Source organism: Panthera pardus, unplaced genomic scaffold (genome assembly GCF_024362965.1).
Source record: "Panthera pardus isolate Hobbes unplaced genomic scaffold, ASM2436296v1 HiC_scaffold_16, whole genome shotgun sequence".
NCBI classification, from domain to species: domain Eukaryota; kingdom Metazoa; phylum Chordata; class Mammalia; order Carnivora; family Felidae; genus Panthera; species Panthera pardus.
In genome coordinates, this window is record NW_026526721.1 from 137,659,216 (window position 1) to 137,680,123 (window position 20,908).

Below are 20,908 nucleotides of genomic sequence, written 5' to 3' on the forward strand. Positions count from 1 at the left end.
ACCTAAATGTAAGTATAAGATTAAGATGTTCAAAATAGAGGCTGTGAAATATATATTTTACACATGACTTACCAATTCATCTTATGCCTAAAGAATTCAGTAGTTCTCAATTTTTCTAAACAACTATTTTTGCGTTTTTACATGTCTTTGACCAATAACACCAGTGACAAACTCTTTGTCATACAACAGAAAGAGAAATGTGGAGTGCTATTAGAATATTTTAGCTTAGTCATACTATAACACAAAGAAAGACAAATAATTTCCATTTTTAAAATGTACTTTTTTCATCTCATTATTTGGTAACCTTGAAGCAAACTACAAATTCATATCAAACAATCTTTATGATGGTGGTGCCTAGGTGGCTCAGTCGGTTGAGCGCCCAACTCTTAATTTCAGCTCAGGTCATGATCTCACAGTTCCTAAAATCAGTCCCTGCATTTGCTCTAACAGTGCAGAGCCTACTTGGGATTCTCTCTCTCCTTTCTCTGCCCATCCCACAGCTCACTCTCTCTCTCTCAAAATAAACAAATAAACATTGTTTTAAAAACTCTTCATGATGTCAAACATTGGAACAAATGAAAATTCAGTCTCATTTTTACATATCATTAAATTAGGTAAAATATACCTTATTTGAAAAAAAATATACCTTATTTGTCAAACATAAAGCATTCAACAAGAATACAATACTGTGACATTTTGTTGTTGCTATAGTTTTAGATCTCCAAAGGAATCCACCCCTCCTCTCCCTCATCTCTCCATGCTTTTTCCGATAAACTTGGATTTGTTTCCAAAAGTATTTTTATGCTAATTTAAAAATCTCTTTACTCCAAAACCCAACCAACATACACTATCAAAAAGTATTCTAAAATGATTAAACAAACCATAAGTTTCGCCTAGAAAATTTAAACAATCTGTAAGTAGTGACGGATCGTACTTTATTGTTAAAACACCTACTTGAGAAGATGTGTATTTTTCTCAAACTGCAATCTTACTAACTTATTGAAGCCCCTAACATGCAAGAACAAACAAAAACTTTAACATTATTCTTTTAAAGGATATCCATTTCCAAAAAACTACATTAAAGGCAAACATCAAGGAACTCCAATGTCGACTTTTTCAAATTATATCAAATAAATACCTTGCAGGGTCATGATCACAATCCTAATGCAATTAACTATACACAACAAAGAAAGTTCCTCTTTTCATCCAAAACACTGTGAAAGATTATTTATTTTAATGTAGTATGCCAATCAAGCTTTTATGTAATGTTCTATCTTGGTTTTAAAAATAGATTAACCCACTCTTTTATCTTTACATCTGCAGGTACACAAATAACTTAAGTCGGCGATGTAAAATGAAGAATATATTTTTAGAAAAACTTACCATTGTCATTTTTCAGCATCCCATTGCTCAGTTGTTTTAATCTCTTTTGATGTGATTTGCCATTGTAGTGGATTTGTGCTTGAGCTGCAGAATTCAGCTGAATGTTACAAACGTTGCACAAAGTGAAATTGGTATGTTTCTTTTCTCTTTCTGGTTTTTCTTCAAAGTCATCAGGTAAAAATTCAGCCTCACTCTCTCCATCTTGTGCACTTGTGAAATCTAGGGGTGCAAAGAAATTTATGGATAGGCTGACCAAGACTTCTGGATTCTTTCACAGTACTGAATGGGTTAGCAAATGAGCACTGTTCTAGATATAAGAATTCACATTTTTAACTTTCTCCCATTTCAGTAGGTTATTTTCATACTATCTAAAAGTGGATAGCTTCTTTAATGGAATATAAATGACAAATATTTCACTTTGTTTTTTCTATGTCAAATAGTGTGTTAAATGTCTGACAAGGGTTTAGCAGGCGTGACCTCATTCAATTATCCTAACAACAGAATAGGCACTATAGATTTTCCTGTTTCATAGCTGAGGAAACTAAGGTTTAGATCAGTTAAATAACTTGTCCAGGGTCACAGGGCAAATAAATGGTATAGGTGGGGTAAGCATTCCGTTTTATTAATCTCCAAAACACAAATTATTTGTCATCTTGTTCTCTAGCATATGTTTGAGTACTGGATATTTCCCTTTAGACTCAACTAAATAACAGTCTCTTATTTTTATATTCCTTGCCAGTTATGTAAAGTCACATCTGGATAGATACATCCTACACAAACAAAAATGCTCAAACTGTTTCAATACCTAAAATTGTATCTTTTACACCTGGAACACAAAAGAAATTTTGAATACCCAAGATATCTTCATAAACAGGGGGTGCAAAAAAGTGTAACTTATTAAAGGATTACAATGGAATATATTATTTTTGGACAAATCTATGCTTTGTATACTCAAATCCAAGAGAAAAGGGCCACTGACAATCCCAGGACCCCTGGCCTTATGATAGTAACAATTAACTATTGCAATACATATTTTACTATTCATTTACAAATTACTTAAAACAATGGCTCCTTTCTAAAATTTTTCTGTGCTTTCACTACATGGGACTCTGCATAACTCTTATGGCTCAGATTTGATTTCTCCATTCTAATTTTCCAGATTCTTCAAAGATTTATTTTATTCTCTTTGAAAATATTGGCAGAGGAAAACAATTATTTTAACATCCACTTTTTTAAAATTTTATATAATGTTTATTTTTGTATATAATGTATATAATGTTTATTTTTGAGAGAGAGAGAGAGAGAGAGAGAGAGAGAGAGAGACAGAGCATGTGTTGGGGAGGGGCAGAGAGTGAGGGAGTCACAGAATTTGAAGCAGGCTCCAGGCACGGAGCTGTCAGCACAGAGCCTGATGTGTGGCTTGAACTCACCAACTGTGAGATCATAACCTGAACTGAAGTTGGAGGCTTAACCGACTAAGCCACCCAGGCACCCCAATATGCATTTGTTAATTGCCCACTGTGTGGCAGGCAATCTCCTAGGTGCTGGAGATAAAATGATATGCAAGACGAGGATGGTCCTTATCATTATTCAAGTTACTAATAATGATAAGAAGGTCATGTGTTTTGGCATCAGGCGAATGAGATAACAAATGCCAAGATTATTTGAACAATCAAAATTGATCTGCTAAATCAAGCCAAATACCTAATACTTGAAACTTAAAGGATGTTCAAGTATCTAATTTCCAAAAGAAGTAAAATATTTTAAGTATATAATCCATGCTTTTGGGGGGAACTCATTTACTTAAAAATATGTTAATCTTATTGTAAAAAGGAAGTTTCATCTTGCTTACTCAGGCAGCCCCTATTACATAATACTAAGTATACAATTTAAGTGGTCATTTTTAAAAGAAAATAGATTTTGTGAAATGATTACATAATTTTGGTTAAAGCAAAATATATACTAAAGATATCAGATTTTCTTATTTTTTTAAATATGTTTATTTATTTAAGGGAGAGAAAGATTGTGAGCAGAGGAGGGACAGAGAGTGAAGGAGAGACAGAATCCCAAGCAGGCTGCATGCTGTCAGCCCAGAAACCCAAATGGGATTCAATCCTATGATATGTGATCATGACCAGAGCTGAAATCAAGAGTCGGACGCTTAACCGACTGAACCACCCAGGCACCCCTAGCTTTTATTTTATATATATATATAAAAAGCAATTTAAGTGTCTACCCCAGGTTGTATTCAGATTGTTCCAAAACTGTTTTTTCTAGAGCTGCTTTATATTTTTACAGTCTTTTATCTCAAATATAATTAAGTAATGAAAAAAATTAAATATATGATGCTACATGTAATTACTGTGATATCGTGTAGCCAATAAAGCAGATTGGAAAAATGTACAACATGGGAAATTCTATATAATTAAGAAAACACACACATGTAAATTTACGTGTATGTTCATAACTATGTAAAACACAAATAAGACTTAGAATAAATGCAAGTAGTTGCTGATTACGAATGGTGAAATTAGCGTTGGTGTTTTTTCCTTCATCTTGTCCATATTTTCAAAATTTTACATGATGACCACTGACTACATTTATTATTTACAAAAAAAAATCAATGTACTTGAAAGAAATAAGCCAAAAAAAAAAAGAAGGAATCTGTATCCTACTAGATGAATGGTAGGTTTGTCAGAACTAGGCCAAACAATACATGAGCTCCTCTGACACATGATTTTTAATAAATATATGCATTTGTTTGGAAGGAAAACTTTACTTCCTTGATTCACATTTCCACCTTGACCCATAAAATAAGAATGTCTGCCAACAATTTATTAGGGGGAAACACTGGATAAGAAATTTTCTACCAAGGCTACGAGATTTATTTGCTTACACATAAGAGGTTCACAGATCACAAGAGAAAGTGAAGACTTTGTCACCAGAGTCAACAATTTTGCACCAGGAAGGGGAGAGGCAAGGATAACAACTCGTAAAGGAAATAGAAAGTAAGATATATTAACCATGTGGCATCAACACTAGAAAAAAGGAAATCCCAAATAAATTCTCATGCTTGGGGTGTGATATCACAAAACATTTATACCATCTGCAAGAAAATAGCAATGATTCAAATGGCACTATCATAGGAGGCAATATGCATAACTAATTTTTACTCCTAATATAGTAAAAGCATTTCTGGAAGGGAAATTTTGCTCATTTGAGTTTCATTGAGAAAAATTTCAGTGGTCATACATATGCTTTATGCAACTACTTGGAACCCAAACGATTTTATCAATTCATCCATTGTTTTCCCACCTAACCTCTATCCATGAAGACACTACGAAAGTCTGTGGCTTAACACAATAATGTGAATCTAGATTGTACCATGTGATAGCTTTAAGGATTAGAATTATCCTAGGGATGATCAGTATAGGAATTAGTCAATTGCTTGTGCGTGTGTTTTAAATTGTGTAGACATAGAGTTTAAATTAATCCTATGATTCATAGACATAAAAGGTAGAGTACTTAAGAGAATTCATCTTTGGTAAGCTATATGAGACAATGCATCTGAGCATAACTTGAAAAAAAAAAGTGGAAACAATACTTTTCTGGGAGATAGGAGGGTTCTTGATGTTGATTTATAGTACATTGTTAACCCAGTTGAGAACCTTCTGAGGTAGAAGCTGATATGTCACCACTTGTACCAAAGCACCAGCTTTTGGTGTCAAGACTGCCCTGAAAAGTGCTGATCTTTTCTTCCCCACACCACCCCCAGGGTGACAGTCCGTAACCCTGGTGCACCCAATGTTTAGTGTAACCCGACTTATTAATAACCAAAAGTTGGAGAATGGACACAAGAGCCAAATGAAGGAGCTCCCAGTGACCAAAGTTGGAACAACTAAATATTGTATTACTGGATTACATCCCAAAGTATAGAGTATTTCATATTTTAAGTATATAATAAGTACCCACTGATGAGTAAATACTGATATTAATAAGTAAATCGGGAAGAAGATGTAAACCCCCTATAAAGAAGTAATCCAAGTAATTTAAATAGTTATCCTCCCCCAGGGGGGGACGGAATATAACTCTATATGCCTTAAGTGTAGGCTATACTTAGTGACTTGCTTCCAAATAATAGAGTACAGAAAGAGGAAAAAAGTACAGTGGAGAAAATTGACAACCACTACCTGAGCAATGTAATCAAGGCTAACAACAGTGATAAGTCAGGGTGACAGCAAGTATCTTTGATATGACACGTTGAGAATGGTATTTCACCTCTGCATATCCTCTTCACAAAAATACATAACCCAAGTCCAAGCATGAGAAAATTTCAGACAATAACAAAATGTAAGACATTCTACAAAAATACCTGACCCTTACTCCTGAAAACTGTCAAGGTCATCAAAAATAAGGAAAGTTTGAGAAATCATCACACCCCAGAGGAGCCAAGGGAAATAGGAAAACTTAATGAAAGGTGGTATCCTGGATGGGGTCCAGGAAGAGAGTAATAATACTGGCTAAAAATAATAATAATAATAAAATCTAGATAAAGTATGGAGTTTCATTAATATTAATGCATTATTATTAGTCCATTAGTTGTGACAAATCACCCATACTAATCTGTCAACAATGAAAGAAACTGGGTGGGTGGGGTATAAGGGAACTCTACTAACTTGGCAACTTTTCGACAAAATTAAAACTATTTTAGGAGTGCCTGGGTGATTCAGTCGGTTAAGCATCCAACTTTGGCTCAGGTCATGATCTTGCAGTCTGTGGGTTTGAGGCCCACGTCAGGCCCTGTGCTGACAGCTCAGAGCCTGGAGCCTGCTTTGGACTCTGTGTCTCCCTCTCTTTCTGCCACTCCCCAGCTCACATTCTGTCTCTCTCTCAAAAATAAATAAACATTAAAAATTCAAAACTAAAACTATTTTAAAATAAAAATATTATTTATTTTAGATTGGGAATAGGTCAGGGACCTACTTTTTTTTTTTTTTTTTTTGGTCTCTCTCCTTGATGCATAAAACAGGAATTTCTTTAGAATGTTGGTAGTCTGGGAAGGAACTAAGAAAGAAGCTTCTCTTCTTTTATGCAGCCCTTGTTCATTTATCTCCAAGCATGAAAATAAGCTGTGTGATTGGGAGGGTGAGGGAAAGGATCAAGGCCTCATGTATGGCCCACCATCACGACTCTGTATTTCAAATTCACTCAAAATTACATTCTCTTATCTTCTCAGCTGCCATATGTGAACTTAAAGTGTAAAGGCTTCACATCCCTGAATGAAAGGACCATATGACTGCATGTGACTGGGGAGGTAAATGCAATTCAGACAGGAAAGTCTGGGAAATCCAACATGGATCATGGTTCCAAGCCATTTTCTCTAATTCAATTTGCCTATTAAATAACTAACCAACCAGGTGCCTGGGTGGCTTAATAGATTGAGCGTCCGACTCTTGATTTTGGCTCATAATCCCAGGTTGTGAGATTGAGCTCACCTGCTTAAAATTTTCTTTCTCTCTCCCTCTGCCCTTCCCCCCTGCTTGTGCTCTATCTAAAATAAAATTTAAAAAATAACGAACTAACCCTTAAATGAAAAATTTAACACACCTTAACCTTAACTGAGGCCTTTTGTCTATTTATGATTAGTTCAATCAAAATTAAGAATGAGCTATTTGCACGCACGCTTGCGCGCGCGCGCGCACACACACACACACACACACACACACACACACACACACACACAGAGAGTGTTATCCAACCTATCTCCATATAATTAAGAATTCCAAAAGTCCATTTTTGGTTAGTATTTAAACTCTACCACAACAATCAACAACCATTAATATAAAATTAGAAGCATTTACAGGAGTGTATATTATTTGATGAACAAACCTAATTTAATTGAGTGGAAAACTTTCTCTAAAGATGATGTCAGTGTTTTGTTTCAAAGTTAACAAGCAAGGTTCCATTCTCTTGCCCATGATTGCCTTTATCTCTTATTCTTGGATCTGCTACCTTATCAAAATGACAAGCCTTTAAATTCTTCAAGAAACTTAAGGTTCTACAATAATATCAAGTGACAGGAGATGACATCTGCCAACAGGCAGTTTAGAGCACAATAAACCATACTTTAAAAAGGGTTTTACAAATGACCTATAAAATCATACAATAGTAAATGGCATCAATAAACTAAACTAAAATATTATTGGTTTTTCAGTGGCTTCTCCTGTCATAGAATTTTTTTTAAATGAAACAGATAGGGACTTATAAATATCGAACACATTTAGCACAGACCTGCTTCCATAAATAGTGACACAACCAAATACCAAACACTAAAAATCCCCTTAGAAACTTAGGTATGACCATATATCTAGCAATTATTTGTCATATAGGTGAAAATAAATAAAAATATGATCTATAGATATGCCATGGTGATACAGATGATAAATAATGTAACAGCTAGCTACTAAAATAAAATAGAACTCCCAAGTTCAATTGATAAGCAGCTTTAATTCTTTGAGTTTTGATAATACTTATACATGGACAACAAGTGATAAATTTTGCCTATTTCTTCAAAATCAATATCTTTGAGGAAATAAAAGTAAAGGTCTAAATATTGTCCAAGTGTAAGATAAAGTTTGTTTTAAAATTTTTTTTATTTTTTAAGCTTATTTATTTTTGAGAGAGAGAGAGAGAGAGAGAGAGAGAGAGAGTCAGTGATACAGGAGGGGCAGAGAGAGAAGGAGACAGAAAATCTCAAGCATATTTTGCACCATCAGTGCAGAGCGAGCCCAATGATCTCACAAACTGCGAGATCATAATCTGAGCCAAAGTCAAGAGTAAGACGCATGACTGAGCCCCAGGTACCCAAAAAAATTATCATACTGAAAGGAAGAATCTACTGATATTAAATTCCTAAAAAGTTTATTACACTTCAAAAAGTTTTCTCAATTGCTTTATCATGAAAAAAAAAGAAAAGTACTTTTGGGTGAGGACATGTAATTCTAGACCATTTCCCTAAAAAGAAATTGTACTTTGTATAATCTGTACAAATTCTTATAGAGTTCGTAGTGCATTCTTGTATGACTAATTGACCGGCTCAATAAAAAATAGAAGCTAAAAAATATAACAAATACTTCATCATTATTTGTGAGAATATGATCTTACAACTGCAACTGTAAGACATCATTCTGAAGAAACCTTTCAAAGGTCATGTTAAAAATTAGAGAAAAGATGTGAAGATCTTGAATAAGTATTCATGGAGCAAAATACTTAGAAAAATAATACTATGCTACTGCCATATGACTGGATTGTGATTACTTGGAATAAAATTTCCAGACACAATATTATAAATGGATTTTAAAAACCCTCATTTAATTTGAAATAACTTTGAAAAAAATAAAACAGCCATGAGGTACCTGAAAGCTGATTCTAACAATAACAAACATTGTTATCAAGTTTTCAATAAAGTTGCTTCTTGAAATTAGGATCAAATATGAAACATAATAAGTAAATATTCTAAAATCTAATCCTCAATCTTGAAATTTATGAAAGAAAATTGGCCATTATTTTCTTGGTACAGAAAATGAGGGATTAACTTTTAGTCAACATTTCCTTGAATTGGGATTTAAATGGCATAAATTACATCTCTACTTATATAGATACAGGTATTCCAAATGAGCTGCAAGAAATCAAATGAATTCAATAGTCAAGTTTCCTCTGTTTTCAGGACTAATTTTTAAAGTACTGTATTTTACTGTAATGGTTAAATATTAAATATGTACATTATATGCATAAAAGATAAACTACATTTCTAGCATTTCACCTTTGAGAAAATTATAGATCACAGTATTCTACATTTCAATATCAAAGTTGTAAATAGTCTACAATTAGTGCTATAAAGTACCAACACAAGAACAATTTTGCATTGATCTCATTCCCCACTAGAGAGCAGTATGAATTTAAAATTAAATCTACAGTATCGAGATTCCCATAACACTAGGCATAAAAATAGCATTACTGTAATTTTGTAAATATATAATACATCCACACATATTCATATATACAATATTTAGCTTTAGTGGCATGCAATATATACACAGTATATTTAATTAATTCCACATGAATTCACCAAAATCTAGCTCCAAAAATCAGACAAAATAAACTAGAGGAATGGCACAGAAAAGGAGACAATCTAAATCAATAGAATCATCATATGTTACTTTAAGTTCTCTATTAATGAGCAGCAACTGTTTTATATAGTTTTCTGATTTAAGTATCACTGTGGAGCTTTAAAAATGAGTACACTTTAATTAGCATTATCTTACCTTTATGATAGGAAAATGATATTATAGAAGATTACATGAGACAAGTCAAGGTTAATGGATTATTATTTCAATTACAGTTTTTATTACATCATGGCATTAAACCAAGTTTGTCAGTTTCAAGAAGATTATGGTTTTCACAAGGTGAAGGAAGGCTTACTAAATATTCAAGGATTCACATGCAGAAATTAAACTGGGAATGTCAGGATGAGATACAGAATGAAACTTTTAAATATATTCCTTTCTCTTTCTCAGGCAGTGGACTTTTAGAATTGTAAACTCAGCATCAGCCATTTCTATTTTGAGGGCTCAGATAAAGAAAATTCTACCTTATTCTTAAAGTGACTAGAATGAAATCATGGCTAGAATCTCTGAGACCAAACAAGAGCTCATAGTTTAATCTCAAAAATGAAAACAAAGGCAATTCTTATTTTTTTATAAAAGGCATTCTATTCAAACCTATTTTCTGTAGTTGGATGTATCTCCAATTCCAATGTAATTAATGTCATCCCTTAAAGTTTCAAAGTCCTATGAAAAAACTTCATTACTATATTTTTTACAAACAAGACACAGATATTTTCCTATATTCTGACCTTTTTTTTTTTTTTTTTTTTTTTTTTTAGGAATCTCTTCGTAAATCAGTCATGACTTCAGGGCAAAACCCGGCCCCCTGGATTTATGCCACCCAGTATCTCCGCTATGCTCTCAGGGTAATTGAGGCTGGATTATGAGCCATGCTCGTGAGTTCTCAGGATGTATGTTTTTATGATACTATTTTAAATACGAACCCTGTTCCCTTGAGAATGAACCAAATATCTTAGCTTTCATTTGTATCCTGCTTTGCATCTAAAACAGCTTATATAAAACTTAAAGAGTAGTTTGCCCCAGAAAAACTTCTGAAGACCTAAATTAGAGAGAGATTGTTTGGGCTTATATCTGGCAAAAAATTCTGCAAGGGAAGGAAGGAGGAAACCAGAAGCTCACTGAAAAGTGATTCGACATATTTATTAAAGCACCTCCTTTGTGTATACCATTCCTTTAAGCACCTGGGAGAGTAGCACACCCACAAAGCAAACATTCTAGTCTTCTCCAAGTTTGAGAGAGGGTGAAAATGTAGATTATATTGACTTGAGGATGACTTAACGATCGGTTACATGCTAAGGGAAGAGTAAAACTCTGGTATTTATTGCAGTTAAGATTTAGGTTTGCAAATTCTGCAGTTGGATGCTTGAGCTGTTCATTTAAGAAACAGCTTTATTTATTTTAAGAGACAGCTCTTATTCATGCTTTAAGTCCCAGGATTTTCTTTTTCTTTTTTTCTTCATGGACTCTATATTCTGAAAATACATTTTGAGGGCACCTGGATGGCTCAGTCGGTTAAGTGCCGACTTCAGCTCAGGTCATGATCTCATGGTCTGTGAGTTCGAGCCCTGCATCAGGCTCTGTGCAGACAGCTCAGAGCGTGGAGCCTGCTTTGGATTCTGTGCCTCCCTCTCTCTCCGCCCCTCCCCAGCTTATACTCTGTCTCTCTCTCTCTCCCTCTCTCAAAATTAAATTAAAAAACTTTTAAAAAATTTAATAAAACAGTTTGATATTTTTGGGATTTCGGCTATTGTCCATGTCTAGTTTTTTTTATAATATGGACTTTCTTGTGATATGCATGCAGTTTTACCATAACCATTCTTATTAATGACATAATCACTTAGCTCAATGTTTCCTTTCACACACGCCCACCCTGGTATCAGAGGATTAGGGGAGATACTACTGATAATTCAGAATATCTACAGACTACATAAAAATATTTTCTCGTATCAAGAGAAAGTTCCCCGAAAAGATATGTGCATTCCAACTGTGGCAGACAATGCTCTAAGATAGCCCCCATGATACCTAACTCATAGTAGTCAGACCTCTTCACAGTCTACTCCCCTGGAGTGTAGGCAGAACCCATAACTTGCTTCCCACCAATAGAACATGGTAGAGGTGATGGGATGTATGTAATTATAAAGGCATTATTATGTTATGTGAGAGGAGATGTGACTCCCATTATATGAACAGAAACTTTCTTTCCCTTGCTAGCTTTGAAAAAGCAAGCTGCCAAGTAATGAGCTTCCCTATGGACAGGTCCACTTGGCAAGGAACTTAGGGTAGTCTCTGGCCAACAGCCAGAAAGAAACTGAGGCCCTCATAAGCAGCTGAATGGTACCAACAAACACATGAGTGAGGACGTGGTTTCTTCTCCAGTCCAACCTTAGATGAGACCACAGCTTTGGCTGATGTCTTGGTAACCAACTTCTAGAAACCAAAAGGAATCAAAAGGTCTGTCACGACTTCCCTTAATCAGCTTTCTTCTTCATTATTTCAGGTAGCCATTAGCCCTGTGCTCTCAGATGATACGTTTTGTTTAGAGCTGTTTGCTCCAAAACTCTTAAGCCCTCACCCACACAGTGTAATTGGTATGTCACTGGATTATTTACTCTGGGTAAGAGTATTTCAACCAGCCAATCAGAGACACCTTATGTTTCACCTTTCCCTTTTGCCCATCAGCTGCAAGCTTGCAGAGGACCCAGAGAACCTAGCTGAACAATGGCTGGACTCTTGATGCTCAGAAGCTATGAGGTAATAAATCTGAGCTGTTTTAAGCTCTTCAGTTCACAGCAATAGATAACTAATACATCAAGTAGCTCTTCTGTATTAATTAATAGTAACATTAGGAACTAACCCAAATTTCCAAGGAATTAAGAAAAAGTTCCACAAGCTTTTAAAAAAATGGTTTAAGTCATATCTTTCTTAAATGCTTCCGTTTAAGACATCCCAGCTATCTGATCCCCCACACATATAAAACATATTTGAGTAAAACAAATAGAAAAATAAATAATTTCCCCCACAAAGATCTAAATGACCTGATGTACATCCATGACAGACATCATTAATTATATATGACAATCTTCCGTTCAGAGTCTGGATTTGGTTTCACACACTCAACACATCAATGTAGGGATCCACAAATTGTTCATATCTGCCATATAAAATGAAAGTGTATTTGCTATACAAAATACATTGATTAATGTATCACTGTCAACCCTAGAGAGTAGTAGAAATCGATTTAAAAATAAGATAAAACTAAAAACAATTTTATAAAATAAGCTGAAACTACATAGTTTTACTTTGGTACCATTTAACATATTTTTTCCATTATCAGAATAAGCTTGAAGACTGTTAAGTTTGTAGAATTCAAGAATTCTACACCCAGTAAAAATAATCCACGTTTTAAATGACTTTGTTAAATTATGGCAGTTGTTGTAAATAAAAAGTTATGTATAGGTGGTAAATTTGAAACAAAACATAGCTATACACATAAACAGAAGGTGTTCTTTTTTGTGTCTAAGAGATTAGTACAGATTTCATTATATTCATGTTTCTCAGATGCATGATATTCGGATTTAAGCTCCAAATAGAGACATGATTAATATGAATACAGGTCTAAGAAGAGATGTGAAAATCCATTAAATATTAGATAGTGGATTCATAAATTTAAATTATAACAAATTAGTTTTCTTTGACCTAAAAAAGACAAAGAAGAATCTTAATAAGTCTTAAAATATATAAAGGAATATTATTAAATTGAAGGTGGTTTTCAGCTTCTGTCCATTTCTCTTAATGAAAGAATAATAATACATGACTTTAAACTACAGCATGAATAATTTAGGCTATATATAATACTATCATTAAGAAAGAAAGTTCTTTGATTGGTGTTTTTCTTTTCTTTTCATTTTTTAATAGGCTTTCATTCATCCAGGATGGTTAAAATTAAATCCTTTTACAGATAAAAAGATGGATTCTGCTCTTTTCAAGTGTTGTGACCTCCAGAGAATGAAAAATTTCACTAACAAAGATTCTTTATGAAATGGAAATTTTCTTATAAAAGTATATTTATATCCTACCATTAATATACATTTTTCATTAAACAATTTTTAGTAGGCAAATAAATTATAATTCCCTTTGTATGTTATTGTTTTAAATGTTTATTTATTTTGAGAGACAGCGTGCAAACCTGCGCATTGTAAACGGGGGAGGGATAGAGAGAGAAGGAGAGAGAGAATCCCAAACAGATCTCACCAATCCTGAGATCATGACCTGAGCGGAAATGAAGAGTAAGACGCTTAACCAACTGAGCCACCTAGATACCCCTTGGATGATGTTGCTTTAAATAAATAAATAAATAAATAAACAAATAAATAGTAAATAAATAAATAAATAAAGTTTATTTATTCTTGAGAGAGAGAAAGAGAGAGAGAGAGTGAGTGGGATGGGGACAGAGAGAGAGAAAGAGAGAGAGTGAGTGGGATGGGGACAGAGAGAGAGAGAGAGAGAGAAAGGAGACAGAACATCCAAAGTAGTCTCTCTGCTGTCACACAAACACCGATGTGGGCCTCGAACCCATGAACTAGATCATGGCCTAAGCCGTAGTCATAAGCTCAACAGACTGAGACACCCAGGTACCCTGAATGTTGCTTTTTAATTGAAATGGTATTTAGCAAATGCTTCTTGGCCTTTTGGCTAAGATCAAGTGAAATGAAATTTAGCAAAATGTTGGGTCTTAGGGCTATGAGTGATTTTTTTTTTTTCCACTTTCTCCGTAACTTGAGATTTTTCTTTAACGCAGCTTTCATATTTAAGACATATGGGGTACAAAACCACACATTTCAATGTGTCAGTAGTTGGATTTTACCTAAATATCAACTCTAATTCTCTGGTAAATCCAAAGATCACTTGGAGGAGTTCTTAACATGAATTTACAGTGTAAGGGGCAAGGCTCATCAAAGTGTGCTGATCCTAACATTTTGCAGGTGTGTGAAACCATCACCCCTCTGGCTCTGTTTCCACATTTGTAGAATGAAGCAGGTGGGCAATTGATCTCTGTTCCCTTCTTTTTGATCTGCTTATTTATTTTTGAGGGGAGGGGGGAGCACATGCCAGTGAGTGAAGGGAGGAGCAGAGTGCATGGGGGAGAAAGAATCCTAAACAGGCTCCATGCTCAGCATGGACCCCAACCTGGAGTTGGACTCCATGACCCTGGGTCCATAACCTGAGTTGAAATCAAGAGTTGGACACTCAACCCACCAAGCCGCCTAGGCACCCCAGACCCCTGTTCCCTTCTAATGATACCAAAAGGTCGTCAAGTGACACTTTGTATTCACGCTCATGTATCCATTATAGACCTTGCTGCAACACTGTGTTTTGCCTTTAGAATAAATTTTTTAATCTGATATTTGTTTTGACTTTAAGAGTTAATAAACGATTTTCACATATATTTTCTCAACTAATTTTCTCTCATTGTGCCAGATCTCAAATCTTCAGCAATGGATGTGTTAATTGATGAGACTACTGCTTTTGCTTTTGCGCACCAAAGGAAACCATCAACAAAGCAAAAAGACAATCTACTGAAAGGGGGAAGATACGTGCAAATGATACATCCAATAAGGGGTTGATATTCAAACTATATAAAGAACTCATACAACTCCACAACAAAAAACAAACTGATTAAAAAATGGGCATAGGACCTGAATAGACATTCTTCCAAAAACATACAAAGGGCCAACAGACACATAAAAATCATCAGGAAAATGTAAATCAGAACCACAACGAGATATCATCTCACACCTGTGAGAATGGCTAAAATCAGGAAAAAAATAAACAAGTGTGGGTGAGGATGTGGAGAAAAAGGAACCCTCACGTACTGTTGCTGGGAATGTACATTAGTACAGCCACTCTGGAAAACAGTATGGCACTTCCTCAAAATATGTAAAAAAAAAAAAAAAAAAAAAATATCATATGATCTAATAACTCTACTACTGGGTATTTACCCAGGAGAAAAAAATACTAACTGAAAAAGATATATGCTTATTGCAGCATTATTTACAATAGGCAGGACATGGAAGCAACCTAAGCACTTAAAATAGATGAAAGGATAAGAAAAAGGTAGTATTTTTACACAACGGCATACTGCACAGCATAAAAAATAAGATTGTGCCATTTGGGACAACATGGATAGACCTAGAGGTATCATGCTAAGTGAAATAAGTCAGACTGACAAGGGCTAATACCATATGAATCCAATCATATGTGAAATCTAAAAAAAAAAAAAAAACAAAAAAAAAAAACAAATGAATACACAAACAAAAAGAGGAATCAGACCTGTAAACACAAAGAACAAACTAGTGGCTGCCCGAGGGAACAGGGAAAATGGGTGAAGGGAAGTGGGAGAAAATAGGTTTCCAGTTATAGAATGAATAAGTCATGGAAATAAAAGTCACAGCATAAGGAATATAGCCAGTGATATTTTAAAAGTGTTGTAACAGATGATAGCTACACTTGTGATGAGTATAGCATAATGTATAAACTTGTCAAGTCACTATGTTGTACACTTGAAATTAATGTAACATTGCCAGCTATATTGAAATATTTTTTTTTAATTTAAAAACAAAGACTATTGCTTCTTACTGATATATCTCAGAATTAAACTACTCAAGCAAAATCTTGATGGCCCAGGAGTCAAGAATGGCAAAGTGTATGAGAATGCCAAAAAGTTCCTTGTTTAACACTGAAGGTTTTAAAAATTTGTCATTCCATGTACGTCTAATTTTTAAATTTAGAAGAGAGAAGAAACAAATCCTTTTTTAATCCTACCTTTTGAGTTATGTTTAAATTAAAATGTTTTAGATAAACATGGCTTTCCTTTCAGAAATGTTGAAATCAGCAGATATGTTAGTATATATTGAATATTAACTATTGAATATTAACTAACTTCAGATCATATAACTGTAATTTACCAAATGGGAGAGCGATCTAATTTACCTGATCCAAAGTGCCAGTGATGAAAATGGAAAAGGCTATGGAAATTTTAAAATGGTAAACTTGGGGAAACAAAGGTATAGAGCAACAATGAACTAGGAAAGAAACAGGGGTGCCTGGGTGGCTCAGTTGGTTGAGTGTCTGACTTTGGCTCAGGTCATGATCTTGTGGTCCATGGGTTCCAACCCCACATCAGGCTCTGTGCTGACAGCTCAGAGCCTGAAGCCTGCTTCAGATTCTGTTTCCCTCTATTTCTGCCCATCCCCCACTCACACTCTGTGTCTCTCTCTATCAAAAATAAACATTAAAAAATTATGAAAAAAAGAAAAAGAAATAGAATACTAAGAGAACATTTAACCAAATGAAACATTATAGTAGAAAAATGTTTCAAGATAGTATTCTCAATCTCATACTCATTTCTAACTCAATAATCCTTATCAGTAAAACAACTGTAATTGTTGCCTTAGTGCAAGCTAGACTACAATTCTAAGCGCAAAACGCAGGCAGAGTGATATTTTTTTCCCTCAAATCAATTCACAAATATATAAGTATGTTGCAAAACATTCAGCATTCATGCACCCCCCCCCTTTTTTTAATGATTCCTGTCCCCATGGAAAAGCACCCTTGAAAGGGAGATGTTAGTTATGTTATATCTGAAATCTTCCCAGGAAATAAACAGTATTTATCACGGATTGTTTTCTCGATCGAAAGATGACTCAGCCTAAAGAACTCTCTTATTGTACAAAGATGGGACAATGGTAGAAAGCTGGCATGATAGAATATGTTTATACTAAACTCCTGCTGGCTTATTTTAATGCAACTCTTAATAATAATCATAATCATAATCATAATCATAATAATAGTTTGCTAAACTGGAAATACACCTAAACTGAGACATTCCTGGACAAAAGCTCACACTCTTTTAACAATTTCAAGACTCACTTTTACATTCCAATTGCTTAATTAAGCAAGTTTATTCAACATACACCACAGTTAGAAAGTGAGACTTCTTTAGGAACTTGAAAAGAAGAAAAGGGGGCGCCTGGGTGGCGCAGTCGGTTAAGCGTCCGACTTCAGCCAGGTCACGATCTCGCGGTCCGTGAGTTCGAGCCCCGCGTCAGGCTCTGGGCTGATGGCTCGGAGCCTGGAGCCTGTTTCCGATTCTGTGTCTCCCTCTCTCTCTGCCCCTCCCCCATTCATGCTCTGTCTCTCCCTGTCCCAAAAATTAAAAAAAATAAAAAAAATAAAAAAAAAATAAAAAGAAAAGAAGAAAAGGATCTGAAGAATTAACCTTTGAAAAGGGATACATTATGGGTTACAAAAGAGATTTGCAAAGTTACCATGGAAAGAATGCTCTCAGGCCAGCACAAACGCAGAGGAAACTTGAAGTAACTTGAACAAAGGCCACCAGATTTATGAAAAAAATACTGATGTCATGGGATTGTCAACCAGGAAAGCATGTGAAAGTCAGAGAGGCAAGGGTCCCATGGATCTAGTAATGCATTGTCCGGTGGAGACCATCCCTGTAGAAAAGAAGTGGTCTTTGGTACGACCATCTCTGTTGTGAGTTGTTGCAGGCTTGTGTCCTGATACCACAAAATTCTTGGTTCCTTTAATTCTCTTTGTCCTGATTATATGACCAACAAGCAATCTTTTGAGTTTGATTCCTCTTTCCTTATACGTATCCAGGGGAGATGTGTATAAGGGGAGAATGAGCTGACTGTAGGAACTTGATAGGATTTCGATCCCATGGAGTAAATTCCTTCTGAAATCCTGGTGTCCTACTTCATTTTATGCTCCTGCTAGATGGACTACACCCCAGTATTCAACAAATAGCCTTGTTTAAAACACATGCTCGGAGTAATTGGCACTAATTCCCTATTTAAAATGTGTTCATAATTAATTCGTGTTTTTAATACTAATAAAAATGTCAGGGCTTTTTAAGCGTGTGAAAAAAGACTAATAAATTGGGAATGCAATTTGGTGCCGCCACTCTGGAAAACAGTATGAAGGTTCCTCAAAAAACTAAAAATAGAGCTACTCTACTACTAGGTATTTATTTATCCAAGGGATACAGGGGTGCTGTTTCGAAGGGACACGTGCACCCCCATGTTTATAGCAGCACTATCCACAATAGCCAAAGTATGGAAAGAGCCCAAATGCCCATCAATGGATGAATGGATAAAGAAGATGTGTATACACACATACACACATACACACACACACACACACACACACACACACACACACACAATGGAGTATCAGTCGGCAATCAAAAAGAATGAAATCTTACCGTTTGCAACTATGTGGATGGAACCGGAGGGTATTATGCTAAGTGAAATTAGTCACTCAGAGAAAGACAAATATCATATGACTTCACTCACATGACTTTAAGAGACAAAACAGATGAACATAAGGGAAAGGAAACAAAAATAATATAAGAACAAGGAGGGGGACAAAGCATAAGACACTCATAAATATGGAGAATAAACAGAGGGTTATTGGAGGGGATGTGGGAGGAGGGATGGGCTAAATGGGTAAGGGGCACTAAGGAATCTACTCCTGAGATGATTGTAGCACTATATGCTAACTAGTTTGGATGTAAATTTTAAAAACAAAATTAAAAAAAAAGACTAATAATTTAGAAACACTTTTTTTCCCCTAGGTGCCACATACTGATGAAACACTTCACAAATATTAATTCATTTAATTTTTAAAACACTGCCAATGAGGGTTACATTGTATCTATCCGATAATTAACCCAAATGTATAGATGAGAAAACTGAGGCACAGCCAATAAGTAGCAGAGCTGAGTTTTGAACTCTGGCACCGGCTGTCGAGTCAGTGCCTAATGTTATCTTTAATCCATATTGTAACAAATAAGGAGATTATACAATCTAAGACCCCCTCACATATGAAAAGGCACGTGTACATTCTTAACAAAGTATATGGCCATCCTTTACTGAAGCTTCTTCCTTTCTTGGTTCAGCACCTTTTTCTAGCAGCAACGTTTAGCTGGCATCTTGTAGTCTGGATACAGTGCAGTCATTTATTTAATTGAGATCTATTAAATAAAATGGCTATGCACTAATCAACAACATATGTTTTTCAATTAACTGATAATACATATTTATTTCTCATGCTCATGCTAAGTAATGGGGCACTTTGAGTGATTTAAAAGTATTTATGGCCATAATTAGTTTATAAAAATCAACTCTTAAAATATGAAATCAACTTGGAAAATAGTGATTCATTTCTCTTTTTCTCTCTCTCTCTCCACACAGACACACATACCACACACAAGCATTCTTTTAAAATACTATATAGATATTTAATTCATTTTGTAGAAGGAATGGAGTAAGTACTGAAATCTGAAGGAAGCCCCTTTCCTCTCATGAGGAATATTTAGATATTTACATATTCTAAATAACATTTAATTTCACAGACATATGCCAATTCATAGTATTCAAACTTCTGTTTAAAGGGAAAAGTGATAACTGTGGAGAGATTTGAATCAGAAGCAGGGAAACCCAAAAGGGAAAGGGAGAGAGGAAGGGAGGGATTGTAATGATATTGGGTAAATTTGGACGAATTTGTAGATGTGAACAAACTGGTTTACATTATCTAAAGAAAGATGCTGCAGAAATACAAGTCTTTATCCTTCTCCTCATCCTCAGAAACCTTCCATTTTAAAATGTATCTTGCATGCTTCTATTCAGGGGAGGACATTAAGTCAGATTTAAATAATTCAAAATTGTTTTGCTTGGCATCTACAAAAGCAGAAGTTAACAGATAGACAGGTGACCTAAGAAGATGATTCTATATTGCCTTGTGTCCCAGTGAAAGTGTCCCATTGTTCATTAAGCAGATGCTACCTTCCAAATGATTTTAGGACATCCTAGAAAGTGAGCCCCACTTACAGAGCTATGTATACGTTCACCATCATATGCCATCTGCTATTCTTTACTAATTCTAATGCACTTTTGCCCCGATGTGCTTGCATTGTTTGGAAAATGAACACTTACCCATTATATTCAACAATAAAAATGGCCCAGTGGGTGTAATGAAGCAATAAAAACAGTATTCTTGGCAAGTGTTTCCATCACAGTTTGAGATTTTATATTGTTGCTGAGGAGTAATTTCTAAAACAGCTACTCGTGGGCAAATATATTAATAATATTCAAATATAGCAAAGTTGAGAAGCAAATCTACAAGACAGGAAATTTGAAGTTCAGACTGACATTCTGTCCATGTTATGGATATTCCCCGGGCTCAGGTACCACAGCGGGTATTAATTTTATTCTGACTTGTGCCCTCTGTGGTGATAGTTACATTTATGAAGTGTAGATTTT

At 35.0% G+C, this 20,908-nt stretch overlaps 1 protein-coding gene across 1 annotated transcript in view; it reads right to left on the bottom strand.

Annotated features, from left to right (window-relative positions):
• ZNF385D (zinc finger protein 385D) overlaps positions 1-20,908 on the bottom strand; it is an 894,647-nt gene that overhangs the window by 673,114 nt on the left and 200,625 nt on the right. Inside the window, exon 2 of the mRNA XM_053903848.1 lies at positions 1,384-1,602. Coding sequence (XP_053759823.1) covers positions 1,384-1,602 — 219 coding nt within the window. The remainder of the gene's footprint in view (positions 1-1,383; positions 1,603-20,908) is intronic.